The sequence below is a fragment of the Populus nigra genome, chromosome 8 (assembly GCF_951802175.1).
Source record: "Populus nigra chromosome 8, ddPopNigr1.1, whole genome shotgun sequence".
In the NCBI taxonomy this organism is placed as follows: domain Eukaryota; kingdom Viridiplantae; phylum Streptophyta; class Magnoliopsida; order Malpighiales; family Salicaceae; genus Populus; species Populus nigra.
Window position 1 is genome coordinate 5,137,827 of NC_084859.1, and position 16,204 is coordinate 5,154,030.

At 32.3% G+C, this 16,204-nt stretch overlaps 1 protein-coding gene across 2 annotated transcripts; it reads left to right on the plus strand.

The window, feature by feature from the left end:
* Window positions 1–454: 454 nt before the first annotated feature.
* On the plus strand, window positions 455–5,487 carry LOC133701778 (ABC transporter E family member 2-like). 2 transcript variants are annotated; one of them, XM_062125864.1, is made up of 13 exons: window positions 455–613; window positions 706–843; window positions 1,166–1,251; window positions 1,372–1,469; window positions 1,555–1,672; window positions 1,763–1,852; window positions 2,646–2,950; window positions 3,038–3,233; window positions 3,315–3,500; window positions 3,585–3,854; window positions 4,313–4,558; window positions 4,872–5,008; window positions 5,107–5,487. In XM_062125864.1, exons 2-12 carry the CDS (start codon window positions 741–743, stop codon window positions 4,989–4,991), a joined length of 1,818 nt encoding a protein of 605 aa, XP_061981848.1. In that variant the 5' UTR covers window positions 455–613; window positions 706–740; the 3' UTR covers window positions 4,992–5,008; window positions 5,107–5,487. The 2 variants fall into 2 exon arrangements, with proteins under 2 accessions (XP_061981848.1, XP_061981849.1); XM_062125865.1 differs by having other exon boundaries at window positions 459–613; window positions 695–843.
* The last annotated feature ends 10,717 nt before the right edge of the window (window positions 5,488–16,204 follow it).

Sequence of the window (16,204 nt, forward strand, 5' to 3'; positions counted from 1 at the left end):
AAAGAAAAAATATTTTTGGTTTAAATACTTCAACTTAAAAGAATAAAAGAATATCTTTCTAATATGAGATAAAAAACCTTTTGAAATAATATTTTAAACTTCATTATTTACAAATTGTATAGCTCAATATTTTAAAATAATATCTTTTTAATGTGGGATAAAAAATCTTTTGAAATAATATTTTAAACTTCATTATTTACAATTTGTATAACCTATATTCACATATATTACTTCTTAATTTTTTCATATAAAATATTAAAATTTTAAATATTTTTTAATTTTTTTAAATTAACTCGAGTTAATTCAAGTCAACTTGTGTAATTCAAAACCCGTCTCTTAACGGGGTCAACCCAAGCCGGGATTAATAACGATGCGATAATTAGCAAAAAGTGAAAGAAGACGGTGGTTCAAAACTTCGAAGGTATATAAACAACCGAAAACAAGCTAGTAGAGCGTAGTACCTTTTTATTATTAATTTTTATTGTTTTAGGTTTTCGGTGGGAGTTTTCGCTGGGATACAATAGAGGGGGAAGGGCTTAAGTCGAAAGGGCGTTCCCACCACGCGTAGCGTAGCTTCTCCTTGTCTTCTTCGGATCCACCCTCTCTTCAACTGGTAATAATTTCAATCTATTTCTGTTTTCTTCTCCTTCGTAAATAGTCATTAGATCGCTTATCATGTCCTTCTTCTTCCTAATTTGCGTGTAGTATCAACTTAAATTAAAAAAAGAGAAGAGGGAGAGATGGCAGATCGATTGACGCGTATAGCCATAGTAACCTCTGATAGATGCAAGCCTAAGAAGTGCCGTCAAGAGTGCAAGAAGAGCTGCCCCGTTGTTAAAACTGGTATTTTCCCTTTTTTTCTTTGTTTAATTGTTCTTGTTGTCGTCTTTAATTAATTGATTCACAATTTGTTCTTATTTTAATTCTCATTCTCCTCATTATTCACCTCGATTTGGTGAATCTGTTTTATTTAGCCCGTGATTGCAGCTTAGAAAGCTTTCTTATTTTCAATTTGGAGCATTAGGTTTTGTTTGAGAGCGAATAATAATAATAATAATAATAATAATTACTGCTGCTGCTGCTACTGCTGCTGCTGCTGCTGCTGCTGTGGAATTATGATTAAGTATAAATAAGTAATGCTCTAATTACATATTACAAATCGTAGGGAAACTGTGTATAGAGGTGACTCCTATTTCGAAGATAGCTTTTATTTCGGAGGAGTTGTGCATTGGATGTGGTATCTGTGTCAAGGCAAGCTTATACTGTTCTCTTTTGGAATTCAATAATTACTGTTGTTGTTTTTGATATTTTATCGGATGTGGTATCTATGCTTAGCTTGCTTATTAGGGGATTATTTATCTTCTGATGCAGAAATGCCCATTTGAAGCAATTCAGATCATTAACTTGCCTAAGGATTTGGATAAAGACACTACCCATCGTTATGGCCCCAATACCTTTAAGTTGCACAGGTTGGCTGGCTGCCTTTTTTACCTGCTTAATAAAATGCTTTTCTAGTGAGAAAAAAATAAACAAAAAAAAATGATGCATTTGCAGGCTACCAGTTCCGAGGCCTGGGCAAGTTCTTGGCTTGGTTGGAACAAACGGCATTGGCAAGTCCACTGCTCTCAAAGTTCTAGCTGGAAAACTGAAACCTAATTTGGGTCGTTTCAATGTAATAAGCAGCCCATTTTGTATCCTTGTTCTTATTTCTACCCTATGACGATGCATTTGTGTTAGTTACTTTTTTTATTTTTCTTTGCAGAACCCTCCTGATTGGCAGGAAATTCTGACTTACTTTCGAGGATCTGAGCTTCAGAATTACTTTACCCGTATCCTAGAGGATAATTTGAAGGTAACCTTTCTGTTTGGGCACTGCTCAACTGCACTTAAAACTCTGTATTAATGCTAGATATATTACTCCCTGTTGTGAAAGAATAATGTCTGTGTCCCACACTAAAGTAGGAGCCATGGTACTGTTTCCTTTGACCTATCTTGTCTGTGGACCACTTTTTCCTGAATGCTTGTAATTAAGTCTGATGATATCATTCAGATAACTGTGCTGTGAGGATTCATTCACTAAGGTGCTGTATAGACCTGTAAGATGGGATTGTCATAGATTCATGTGGTGGCGGTTGCTTTTTACTTGGAAATGTATTAAAATAATTTTTTTTTTATTTTCTAAAAATTATTTTTGATATCAGCACATCAAAACGATTGGAAAATACAAAAAAAATAAAATTGAAGCAAAGAAAATTATTTTTTAAATTTTTTTCAAAATTGCTTTTGAAATGCAAAAACAATCAGGTTTTTAATGTGATAGCTTGAATCACAATTTGATTTGTATGCAATATGTCATGTAAGCTTGCGCATGCCATAATTTATTCTTTACCATGCAATCACTTCCCTTTGGGAATAACCAACCCTCATACTTGAAAAAATGTTTTATGGAAACAATCATGAAATGATGTTTTCTTAAAGAATGTATTTGACAGGTTATGATGTAAAATCAACATGAAAAATCTTGTTCAGGTTTATACTTGTGTTTTCACATCCTGATTGTTTTTGTCATGCCTCTTCTTTGATATACTTGCTTTTAGTTTACTTTTTGTGTCTTCCTACTAAAATCATTCTTGTTTCATACCTAGGCCATCATAAAGCCTCAATACGTTGACCACATTCCAAGAGCAGTTCAAGGCAATGTTGGGCAAGTGCTTGACCAAAAAGATGAGAGCCACAGGAAGGCAGAACTTTGTCGTGATCTTGATCTGAACCAGGTTATAGATCGTAATGTGGGGGATTTATCAGGTGGAGAGCTCCAAAGATTTGCTATTGCTGTTGTTGCAATACAGAATGCAGAGATATATATGTTTGATGAACCTTCAAGTTATCTTGATGTCAAGCAGAGGCTTAAAGCTGCCCAAGTTATCCGATCTTTGCTCAGGGCCAACAGGTTTGACTCCATTCTTTTCTTGTTGTTAGCTTTGCTTTGCACTTTGTACTGAGGATTTAGGTTATTAAGACTGTGCTTTCACTTCAGCTATGTTATTGTGGTGGAGCATGATCTTAGTGTCCTGGATTATTTATCTGACTTCATTTGCTGCTTGTACGGGAAACCGGGTGCGTATGGAGTAGTAACCCTTCCCTTTTCTGTGAGAGAAGGTATCAATATATTTTTGTCTGGGTTTGTTCCTACAGAAAACCTACGATTCCGGGATGAATCTTTAACCTTCAAGGTATTTTAAATCCTCTACACATTTACTTTCCTTCATTGTATTATTTTTCTGTCATTAATTTTTTTTTTGTTGCTTTTCCAGGTTGCTGAGACTCCACAGGATAATGCTGAGGAGATTCAAACATATGCACGATACAAATACCCAACCATGAGTAAAACTCAGGGCAATTTCAAGCTTAGTGTCGTTGAGGGTGAATTTACTGACTCTCAGATTGTAGTAATGCTTGGTGAGAATGGGACAGGGAAGACAACATTTATCCGCATGCTGGTATTCTCTCCACTCATCAATCTCCCTTTTTCTATCTTCAACATGATCTTGTTTAATGAATTATTTCGTTGGCAAAACATGCAGGCTGGTTTGCTGAAACCTGATACTATAGAAGATTCTGAATCTGAGATACCTGAGTTCAATGTTTCTTACAAACCCCAGAAGATAAGCCCCAAGTTTCAACACAGTGTCAGACAGTTACTGCATTCAAAGATACGTGATTCGTATATGCATCCTCAGTTTGTTTCAGATGTCATGAAACCACTTCTTATTGAGCAACTGATGGATCAAGAAGTTGTAAATCTATCTGGTGGAGAGTTGCAAAGAGTTGCATTATGTCTATGCCTTGGAAAGGTAAAGAAATTTTATCAGGTCTACTAATCATTTATATCCGTGAATGAAGATAAGACTTTTGGATTTGTTTTGTTTATGCTTTAATTCATGATGCTGTTCTCTTAAAGTATCCTTTTGTTTTTTAGCCCCTCCGTTTCATGTGTTGAGCAGTCCTGTGACATGATAGAGTTTTTACATGTAGTGCACAAGTTTGTTAAATAGTGGTTTTATAGATTCTGATTTTTGAGAGGTTAATGTGTTCAAAATTCATGTCAGTCAAAATGCCTTGACAATTCATTGATGATTAATGATGTGTTGATTGCTTTCTTCCTCTGTTTTACCTTACTATATCAGGCAATTTAGTTCCTTCAGTTGGACATCTTGGATTGAATGGCTTGCTATTCAGCATTCTTCAAGATTGCATTTTAATATATTCAAGGTTGCTAAATATGGTCTGGTGTGTGGTTTTCTTGATGTAGCCAGCAGACATTTATTTGATAGATGAACCAAGTGCGTATCTTGATTCTGAGCAGCGTATTGTTGCTTCAAAAGTCATCAAGAGGTTTATCCTACATGCAAAGAAGACTGCATTTGTGGTGGAGCATGATTTTATAATGGCAACATACCTGGCTGATAGAGTTATTGTGTACGAGGGACAGCCTTCTGTGGATTGCACAGCAAATTCTCCTCAGTCATTGTTGACTGGGATGAATCTCTTCTTGTCTGTAAGTCCAGTATTCTCATCCCTATTCTTCATGCATTAAGGAGACAAAAGGTGAAGAATGATGAAAACATTAATGAAGAGACCAAGTCATTGTAGATTCAGTTATAAATCCATAATGATCCATTTATGATGTCCCCTATTGTGGTGCCTGTTTCTACTCTTACTAGTTATGATTGAGATGAAATCAAACCAAGCTTACCTGAACAGTTCACAGTTGCTTGAGTAATCTGTATTGTCCTATATTTGACACATCTATATTCTTTTAGGCATGCTTTCATCTCTCTCCCATTCACTCTTCTCTTACTCTGATGCAGCATCTGGATATCACATTTAGACGAGACCCCACTAATTTCCGGCCAAGAATCAACAAATTGGACTCGACCAAGGACAGGGAGCAGAAAACTGCCGGGTCATATTATTACCTGGATGATTGATGTAACAATTGACACAGGTCAAATTTCTTGTATTTTATGTTGCAGCAAGTGTAGATACTCGGCTCCTTTTCGGCCTGCCTGGTATTGACTGGTTTTTTAATTTTATTTGCTGTAGGCATCGCACGGATTAATTTATAATCCTGGTCAAGGTGGCACCGATTTGATTAAATTTTCTATCCCAGTCAAGTCAATGTGCTATGCTGACAAATGACTGGATTTCCTCTGCCTGCTAAGAGGCCATGGTTTCTCTTTTCGCCTAAATGAGTCTGTGGCTGCTCATGATGATGCTTTATGATATTTTCTCCTGTGTCGAGTTTTTTGTTCTCCAGTTTTTGTTTTCATGACATTAGGTGAGTGAATCATAATGATAACCGAATCCTTTTTGGGCATTTGCAGCTTCAAGTTGTATTTTGAATAGAATTACTATTAATCAGAAGAAATAACAAAAAAAAGGGGCAAACACTGAGCTAATAGAGGTCCTAGCCTGTGTTTTGTATCTTGGCTTTGTTATTCTAGCAGGATAATTAATCCTCCGAGATTTTTTAGCCCTTTTCACTGAATTTTTTATATAATTGTATTTTTAGGTCTTGATTTTATAGAAGTTAAAATAATATATATTTTTTTATTAATAAAAACTTTTTTTTAAAAATCTATTTTGTAAATAATCTGGTTAACTTGTAAGCTAGTTCATGACTTCTTCATTGTATATAGGTAAAAATCCGTGGTCTTCATTTTGATTAAATCTCATACATATTGAGAGTACAAACAAATAATAGGTTTGAGCTATTTTTATTTTTTAAAAAATAGTAGTTATTATGTGTGGTCATTTCTTAATCTTGGTCCTAGGTGATTCTCTCTAATTACTTATATTATCTTAGATTCTTCCCTGTATTAAGAAAAAAATCATGGTCTTAGCTTAAAATATGTTGGAGAGTTTATTGATTAGGTTTATTCATAATCCAAGGGTAGATCCTAAGCCATGAAGGATAGGCATGATTTGTTTAATGATTACCTTTCTTGAATGCAATATAAGAGTTATAAGGAATGGTTGGAGTATAATATGACCGTTATTACCAAGTAAATGTTTAGGTTATAGTTAGATATTTTATGAATCTGAACTCCGACTAAAAATCACGAGGTAGATCGTTACTCTTTGTATAACCTAGAATTGGTTATTCTCAAAATTAAAATGCATGAATGTATTAATTCATACCCGATGTGTTTATGCTGAGTAGTATGTAAAACAAATGCATGCTAAAATTAAATGATACAGACAAAAATAAAATAAACAAGTAAATAATCAAATATATAATGTCTAGTCCAACAAGACAAGTCTTCAGTGGAGTCGTTTTGTCGTGGCGTGCACGACATTGAACGATGGAGCCGCCTCCTAGATTGTGAAGGGTGTTTTGGGTTTAATCATATAGTTATGATTTGAGGGAGTCACCACCTAGTATTATAGTCATTAGAGAATATATAGTTTGCGAGAGTCTAGGTAAGAGAACTAGATGTGTAGGGGGAAGATATATCACCTCAGTGCACCCTACCTAAGGTAAACTATATTGTTGATTGATTGTTATTCTTAACTGCGTTTCTATTCGTTGGTTTCATCTAAGGTTCAAGGCAGATCTTTCTTCGTGAGGAAGATTCTAACTTATCGGGTTAAATCCTAACTGTTCTAAAGCTCAATTTTTAGCATCATATTTATTTTTTATTTTGTATACATGAGGGTATGTGTAACATCCCCTTATACGGAATAAAACACCAATCGCATATCAAATAGAAAACAGAGTATTTATTTTTATAGTTTTCATATAAAAATCTACCGAAATATAACTTGTTATCGACATATAATATGTTTATACTTTTAATATCCCACATCTCATAACTCAATCATGACCCAATTGTCCTGGGTCTCAATCTCACAAACATCATAATTGTCATCACAACCACAATATTTATAACATATATTGAACAACAGTTATCATTATAAAGGAATAAATGAGATATACATGCATACATGGAACATAATTGTATGAATTACATAATTAAGTTCATCCATTCAGTTTAAACAGTAATTATATAAATTAAGTTATATAAATGTTTTAATATTACAAAATACAAGGATATATTCCCTATAACTAGATAACAAAAAGTGAGCAAAAGTTAGGATCTATTCCTGTCGTGCATGCGATGGTCTTGAAACAAAATACATATTATTGAAAACATGAATATCACAATAAGTATAGTAACACAAATATCCAACAATAAAAAAAAAAACATGTATTCATATTCTATTCACTTCTCCCCTTTTGTTTTTCATTGAGACTTTCTTATTTAACTACTAAAACTGTTTCACCTTCCATTTTCAACTTCTATTCAAGATTCCATAAAATCAACCACAACTATTTCTGCCTAACACATTATTGATACCATTTACACTGGTATCATCATCACCCTGTAGGCATCAATGCATGATGATCCCCCTACCCGGGATCCTAACATACACTAAATGTATGCTAGTCGATGCCCTATAGACATTGATACATGGTGATCCCCTTACTCGGGATCCGTTACACTAAATGTATGCTAGTCCACGCGCCATAAACATCGTTACATGGTAATCCCCTTAGCCGAAATCCTAACATACACTAAATGTATGCTAGTTCATGCCACATATCACACTTCTCATATTTTCTGTGTTAGCGATACTTCCATTGCTTGGTAATTCACACAAAAGATCATTCACCTTGAACATATATACATTTAGGATACTATCCGAAATAACAATATAATGATGCAAACTTTCATTCTTTCATATGATATCCAACATTTGTTAATTCATATTTCACATCAATAACATATTAAATCATGAAATTTAATTAGAAAGCATAGGTGCGGATCACCTACCTGCAGTAGAAACTCTTTTCGTGCTCCCCTGTTGTTGCTGCTGCACCATGCTCATGGTCTCTCCTGTAATCACATGTATATCTCATAAATTATCCTCATTTAAGGATACATTTCATAATAATCATATTAATAGCTAATATAGGTTTTTCTTTCAATTATTCCTTTCTTTATATTTTTCTCTTTTTTTTTTTCATTTCACTCATTAATATTGTCATTCTTTGTCCAATCATAATTATCATTACAGGTTTTTATTTTTAATATGACTCATTTCTTTTGCAAGCTAAGATGTAATATCACATGTTTCCTGAGGGAAAGGATCCAATTTTCACCCTTAACGCGTCTAAATAGTCGTTTTAGTGACTTTTCGAATCTGCCAGCAAAGGTCGCATATCGACCTCTCTTTATATTTTTGACTATATCCGAAGCTCTAGGACTTCATCTCAAGCGAGATTGGTCTCGTTGGAAAGCTAAGACATGAGGCTACAAGTCTCTTAAAGGAAGGAGAACCTAGTTCTTCCCCCAAGACACTCGAAATTACTCATCAACGAATTAGACCTACTGCTCTATAGGGTCTGTCATGACCCAATCTCGGTTGGGGATTCATAACTGAAGTTATATAGCTCCAAATTGAGTAAGATCAATTTTTTTAGTTAGTTAATATCTAAAACTACAATTCCTATGATGAATACGATCCTAATTCTCTCATCTTCCTACTCGAATTCTCTCTGAAAGGTAGGAGAAGAATCTGTCCAAATTCGTCAACCTTTTCATTTACACACAACATCCATAATTCAACTTTGCCTCTTTTATCTCAATCCCTAGCCATATCACATACCATATAAGAGTGTCAAAAATATTTTTTAAGAGCTGATTTACTCTATTTATTTCAATCTTCCCTCTAGACATCAAAATAGAACATTTTTATCGATTTTACTAACTTTCCGAACAATATGCTTCTAAACACAATCCTTGCTATTTCAACATGTATTTTTTCTCATTTTGACACAATTAAACACATGTCATCAAGCTAAATATGTTAAATTAAACATTCTCCCCATTTGATACATAATTGGTCGGAAGCATGGCCTAAAGGAACCAAGAGTTCCCTCATTCATTTCATGCTAATTTCAATTAATTTAACACACATTCACATAAAAAACAACATTTTATAATAAATTCAATAAGAAAAACCACAATTTGCCCCCTTTCCCCTTTTACTCTTCATATGGCTAGCCACCGCTAACTCAAATACCCATGCATTTTCTTTGATGAATCATCATGATTTCTTGCCTCCAATCACATACAACACATGAATTAACTTAATTTTAACAATTAATATATTTCCCCAATTCAAGTTTAAGAACCCTAATTAAAAATTCAACATTAAAGCATCAATTTGTAATCAAATTCGAAACAACTTATAGAACCTTGTTTAAAACTCCTTATCTAGTAAGAATTAAGGTCTCGATCCTCAACTAGTCGAAAATTTTTGCCTCCTCTTTTTCTAATGACAACCGACCCTCCCTCCTCTCTCTACCTTCAAAATTTCTTGTTAATCCCTTGCTTACAAATATTTATTCTACCTATAAACCCTTAATCTTGGATGAGTTCTTGAGATTTTTGATGGTTCTCTCTTGATTTGGCAAGAACAACATCAAAACTCCCTCCCTTTTTTTTCTTATAGCTGTTGTCGGCTTTAATGGCAAGGGATGGGTATTTATACCCTATAATTTCTCTTATTTGTACTTAGACCCCATTCCCTTTGAGTCTATTATTTTTGCCCCCACATTTTTTTTTCTTATAATTTAGCTATATCTCTTTTCATTTCTTATAATTCCACCCCTCAACTTTTTAGTTTAGTTTATTTTTTTTCATTTAATTCAACCCTCAGTATTTCTGGGTTAAATTTATAATATCTCAAAATATTTCATCCGAAAATTTATATCCGAAAATTTTTGAATTCCTGTTTAAATTTGTACATGAATTTGTTCACTTTTTTTTTCCATTTATTTAGTTTGTAATTTAAGCAAACATTTATTTCCTGGGATTTACAGTGTAATTTTATACTACCAAATATTAAAGTCTATAATTAAATCCTAACACTCTAAATACTAATTAAACAAATTAATTGTTATGAGATTTTTCATATTTTTTGTCAAACTCTAATGAATAATCATAAACTGGTTACAATATCCATTCTTTATTTTTAAAACATAATAAAAATACGATTGTTTTTTTTAGAAAATATGCATGAAAAACCTTTAGGATTTGACCGTATGCAATTAAAATATTTGGTTAATTAATTGTTTTTTATCTTTTCCCTTTTCCCCCCATCTATTTAATTCAAAATAAAAATAATAATAAAAAGAAAATGCAACACACATGCATTCTTTTTTTTTTTACTATAGTTTTTACTCACATACCCAACAATTGATACTCCAACCCTTCAATTTAAGTAACATGAAAAGGTTCCAGGGCTATATATACTCTTGAACCAAAGTAAAAGACTCATAATTTCTATTTTCTAAGTATTTGTATTTTAATTCTTAGAGTATATATCGTACAAAAATAAGAACAAACACTCTTGTTATTATACTTTAAAGCTCATTCTTTTATTTATTGTATTTTGTTTTATTAAAAGTCACTGATTTTATCATTGGAGGGTTCTTAAACCCCACAAAAAGGGATTGTTTTGGTGTTTGGGCTGCTACCACTAACCATCAACTTTATTAACTCTGAAGAAGGAAATATTGATGTGAACATATGATTATTCATTGTCCAAGCACAAAAAAAACCCATTCTTGGGCATATTTGAATTTGAAACATCAACAATTGACATTGTCTTTTGAAAATTGATTACAAAGCCATCAATAATTATTCTTCCTGAACTAACTTGACATACATCATTAGCTATCAATGAAAGACAATCAAGATTCCATTGGAAACATAAAGCCTTGCCGCCCCAATAAGTCCTAACACATGATGTAACCCCCTCAATCTCAACTTCTTAACCATAAGTTGTCCCCTCTGCCACGAGACAATTATATTATCCAAAAGAGGTTGGGTAAAGCAATTTGGAGAGCTTTTGACACGACCAAAAAGTTGATGTCTTTTCCCAAGTGCAGGAGTGTCGAAGTAATAAATAACCCGGCAAGACCGGGGTCGAACCACAGGGAGGTTAATTGTATAAATTATAGATAACAATAACACAAAAGTAACAATAACAACAACAACAACAATAATAATAGTGAAGAAGAAGAGGAAGAAGTTGATGAGAACTTTTGAGATGGAAGATTAACGTAAGGATTAAACAATGATAACAACAAATGTCAAGGTTAGAGGATCCACTAATGGTATTTCAAACAAGTATAGTATAAACTCTTATTATTCAATTGGAAACCACACACAAGGAGGTTCCAATCAGATTATAAATTGTTAACATGATTACATTAGTTATCTTATTTGAATAATGCTAATACTTGTAAATGTTGTCAGGCATTCATGATTATAACTTATGTTAACAACAAATCAAGTTCCTTTCATAGCTCAGGTGTCGGTTATACCATACAGTATGAGCTATGAAAGTGCCAAGTATTTGTTGTACCAAGTGTTATACAACATAAATCTAGATTAACCATTTAACAAGCAAAGTATTAAAAGTGAACAAGATAACAAATATAAAGCATGTTAGTATCCAACATTAAGGTCCATGTTAAGTTTATATTATACTTATTGTTACACCATTAGTGTACCCTTTTCACCTTGACATAATTAACTTAGCTAGACATAATGAAAGAAAGAAACATAAATAAACAAAATAAGAACATAAATGAGAAAGAAGTTAACTAAGCAAAGGAAAGAAAATGAAAGGCATAAACAAGAGATTAATATAAAACTTAAGTATTAAAAAAGAGAGAGCAAAAGCATGATCTTAATCTGAACACCAAGATGCCTAAATACATGGCAAATGTCTCCTTTTATAGGTCAAAATTCGGAACTATTGATTTGTTGACTAGTTGATGAGTGGGTGGCCACATCTTGACTTAGTGACAATTCTTATCTTCTTGTCTGCCAAAAACGTCATTGATTACGTCATAATTTAAACAAACTTAAATCATGAAAGTTCTAGGAAATTGTCTCATATTTCCAGGGTAACAATTTGAGATCATTTGAACTTCTAGAACTCGAGATATGGGCTGAACACTGAACAGCGTCTGAGCTGCAGGACAGATTCAGACTTCTTCGTTATTGCTACAATTTGGACTTGAAAACGGCCTTTTTACATCTTGGGCTCCACATGAAAGTTGTAGGCCTATGTCTTATCTTTCCATTCATATAAAATGGACCTAAATCCAAGATCTACAGCTCCATATATGACCCAATTACCGAACAGTGTTCCAGTTTGGACTGCACCAGCATCTCTTTTCTAAGTTTGGCCATTTCTTTGTCCTTTCAATTTCAGTACTTCAACTCATCAATCAATTCTTTCATTTATGTGATAGGCCTGCATTTAAGATGAACATTTACCATAAATTAAAGGTATCTTATATAATTAGATATGTTATTATAAAACATGCTTTAGTTAAGGAGTTATTGATACTTCAAGTGCAAAATGATGATATAAAATCTTGATAAAAATGCACTTTTAAGTACTAATCAGCTTTCCACCCCAATGATCTCCTAGTTCCTTTAGAGATCATTCTCATTGACGTGAAGCTCTCCTAATAAGTGGTCACCTAGATATGATCCATTTGGCCACAACGAGATAAAAGTTAGTTATCAATCCCGTTGTTCCACGCTAAAATTCTCTAACTCCTATAGCCTATTAGACAACGTTTAGGGAGAAGTTTGACTAGTTAGATTTCTATAGTTATGATGTGACTAGTTGAAGTTGCTTGGTTAAATTAGTTAGTTATTCTTTAATCAAAAATTTTTTTCTCTTTAGAAGATTCGTATGACTGTTTAAGATTAAACTTTGTACTTGGCTATAATTAGGTCTCTAGCATTATGATTTTAGGGTTTGCTAATTTTAAAATGGTTTTAACCTTAGTGTTGCTAAAGACATCACCAACATCCTTATATGTGTTATACTATTGTTTTAAATAAGGATTGTAATTCTTCTTTTGCACTTGGTATTGATCGAGATTCAAATACTTTTGGATCAATTATGCTACATGTTTTTCATTTCCTTCCAACAAGAAGAATCTACATCTAGGAACTTAATTCTAAGTAGAGTGAGGTAACAACCTCATAAAATCAAATAGAGTTTAAGGATACCGGTCCATGAACATCTTGGTCTATCATATTATTCATGATCAATTTCAACTTACCTTTTCATATGTGATAGTTAATAATTATTGTTCTTATTTGGTTGGCACACGAATATTTATTTTTTGTGTAAACAATGACCTCATATTCTTTTATCTCTTAAATGAAGAAATATTCCCCCTATCATATTTACACTAAACTTGATCGATTGAATCAACCAACTATGGCATAACAAGTGACATTATTCATCAAACACATTGATCATGTTTTAAAATGTATTTGATGTATCAATCATTTTAATTTAAAACAATATGATCTCTAGCTTTTATAATTGTTACTTAAAGCCTTATATATTACACTTGATCATTTATCTCCTGCATAAAAAAAATTCATAATTTCTCTTTCAAAACATAAAGACTTCATCGTAGAAGACTACTAAAAAACCCTAAAAATTATTCATCTTCTCAAATATTACTAAAATGGTAGCCTCAAACACTATTCCTACAAAACCTATGTTAATAACTCATTATTAAAATTACATAGATTATTTAATAGTTGGTGCACAATTAGTGTTACAAAGAATATTACTAAAATGGTAGCCTCAAGCACTATTCCTACAAAACCTATGTCAATAACTCATTATTAAAATTACATAGACTATTTAATAATTGGTCCACAATTAGTGTTAAAAAGAATATATAAGAGGAACATCTTGGCCTATTTTTTTTAAGAAGGTTTTTAAGAAATAAAAGGATCATCCTTTCATTTTGGACATTGAAAAAGAAAGACTTTTCTTTTAAGATAACCATGTCAACTTGAATGTTTGAAAGAAAATCTTTTCTCAATGACGCAGTGTTACTATGACTAAATATATGAAAAGGTTGGAAAGAATTTAATATCATTTTTAGTGAATAATAAAGGTGTCAAAAGATTTTTGACATAATTCAATTATCCAAAGTCACTTAAAAGCCCAACAAAATTTTTTTTTCTACCCTCTCTATATTCTAATCAAGTTTACAACACATTTTTAGTTAGGTATGAATTGCAAACCATTACCTTATATGATTTGATATAATAGGTATTATTGACCTAGTTGGTGTGGAGCTTTATACTTTCACACATATTAATATTAGTCCTTTTAAGGACTTGGTGCTCGACACATTTGAATTCAATATACCGATAAGGAGAGGTGAAGAAATAAACATCCTTTCTACCATTAAAAAACATAGTATTTTGGCTATACAAGCATGTAAAGATCTCATTGTTCAAAGTAAAAAAGTCTTACCAAAGCATAACCACAAATGACAATAACCTAAATAAAGGGCAGGATTGTAGACTTAAACTTTTTTGTACTGAGTCACATCTATTAAGCTTTAGAAGAGTGTTGTGTTAAATGTGAAGGAGAACCTTTTATGATAAAAGAAAGCATTTATAGGGTACTTTGATTGGTTTGGGAGTGGACAACTGTCTATTTCTTAAGGTTCAGTAATGTGGAGAGGAACCTAGATGCAAACTCTTTTTTTTTTTTAGGAATAAATTTATTAATGTCACCTATCTATGAGTTGCCTTATAAGGATTATACAAAATTGTTCTAAATCTTCACAAATAGGAGTGGCCTTGTAATATCTCTATTGGCTTCAATGAGGATACGTTCTTCATGGATATTGCTTCTCGAGCACCAAATGGTAGATATAAAATGAAAGGAACACTATAATTTAAAGAAGTATTTTGACATGTTAGGATCTACATTTCTAGTTGGTGATAGACCATGTTTCAAAGAAAAATTAATATTCCTGTAAACCTTATCACTATTCTTGTAAACCTTACAACCCTTATATGATGACTATATAATAAGGGTTCCTCTAAGGTATACCATTCTCCCATGCAATAAAGTTTTATTTCACGTACTTTTAAGTAAAGGACTTCTAAGTATGAGTTTTTAATTAAGGTTCTTTATATATATATATATATATAAAAGAAGACCTTAGACCTCATGTATAAATACTTTATTAGAGGATGTGGTAAAAAAGTCTTTTTTAGGAAAAAAAAATGCTTTAAGGTAGGGGAAAGATCTTTGAAAGCCCAATTATAAGATCAAGTAAAAGGCATACACATAAAGCCATAGGTAAGAGCATTTGTCTTTAGTTGCTTTAATTTTATTTTTTTTTATTTTTTTTATGGTTTTATTATATCTTCTTGATATAGTTCCTCACCCTGTTATTCATCCCCAACCTTAACAAACAGTTAATCCTATTATGCCTTAAAATCTTCCATCATTTGATAAAGAAAACAAGGATGAAGTTCATATTATTAATTTTAGGATCAGACCTAGGATAAAGTTCTTTAATCAAATTATCTCAGCACTGATATACTATTTAAACTTTGCCTTACCATATTTATTTCTTTATTTATTATAACAATTAGTTTTTCTTGTTACATATTCTCCTCTTATTCCTATTACATAGATGATAATAATACAGGTTTGTTATGCTTAATATCTTTAATTGAGTGTTACTCTTTCGTTAAAAAATATGCGACCTTCTACTATAATGATTCCTAAAGAATCTCAACCATCCCTTATTGATATGGAAAGAAACCCTTTGACTACATGCTTCTATTAAACGTGGGTATACTTCATCACTTACAACTTTCCATTCCTAAACAAGATGATTTTTCCATGGTGATACTAGAGTAAAAAAACCCACTTGTTACTAAAGCTAAATCTTTCAAGCCCTTGATAATAAAATCTCTTAGGGTACATACCTTTTTTTTTGTTAAAGAGAATGCATCTTAATATAAGCTTTTTTTTACAAGGTTGATGCTATGTTGAGAAAATACGTTTTCAATTCAAAAGAGAATAGTAGTTAATAAGAAAGTGAAAGGAATTAGAATCCTAACACAATTGCTCCCAATATCTTAGAAGTCTCACAATTTAATAATTTAATAAGTGGTCTTCTCTTTTTGCTTTTATGGTATAAAATAGATACAGACGGGTGGAATGTAACCTAGAAGAAAACAAGCTCGTACCAATAGTT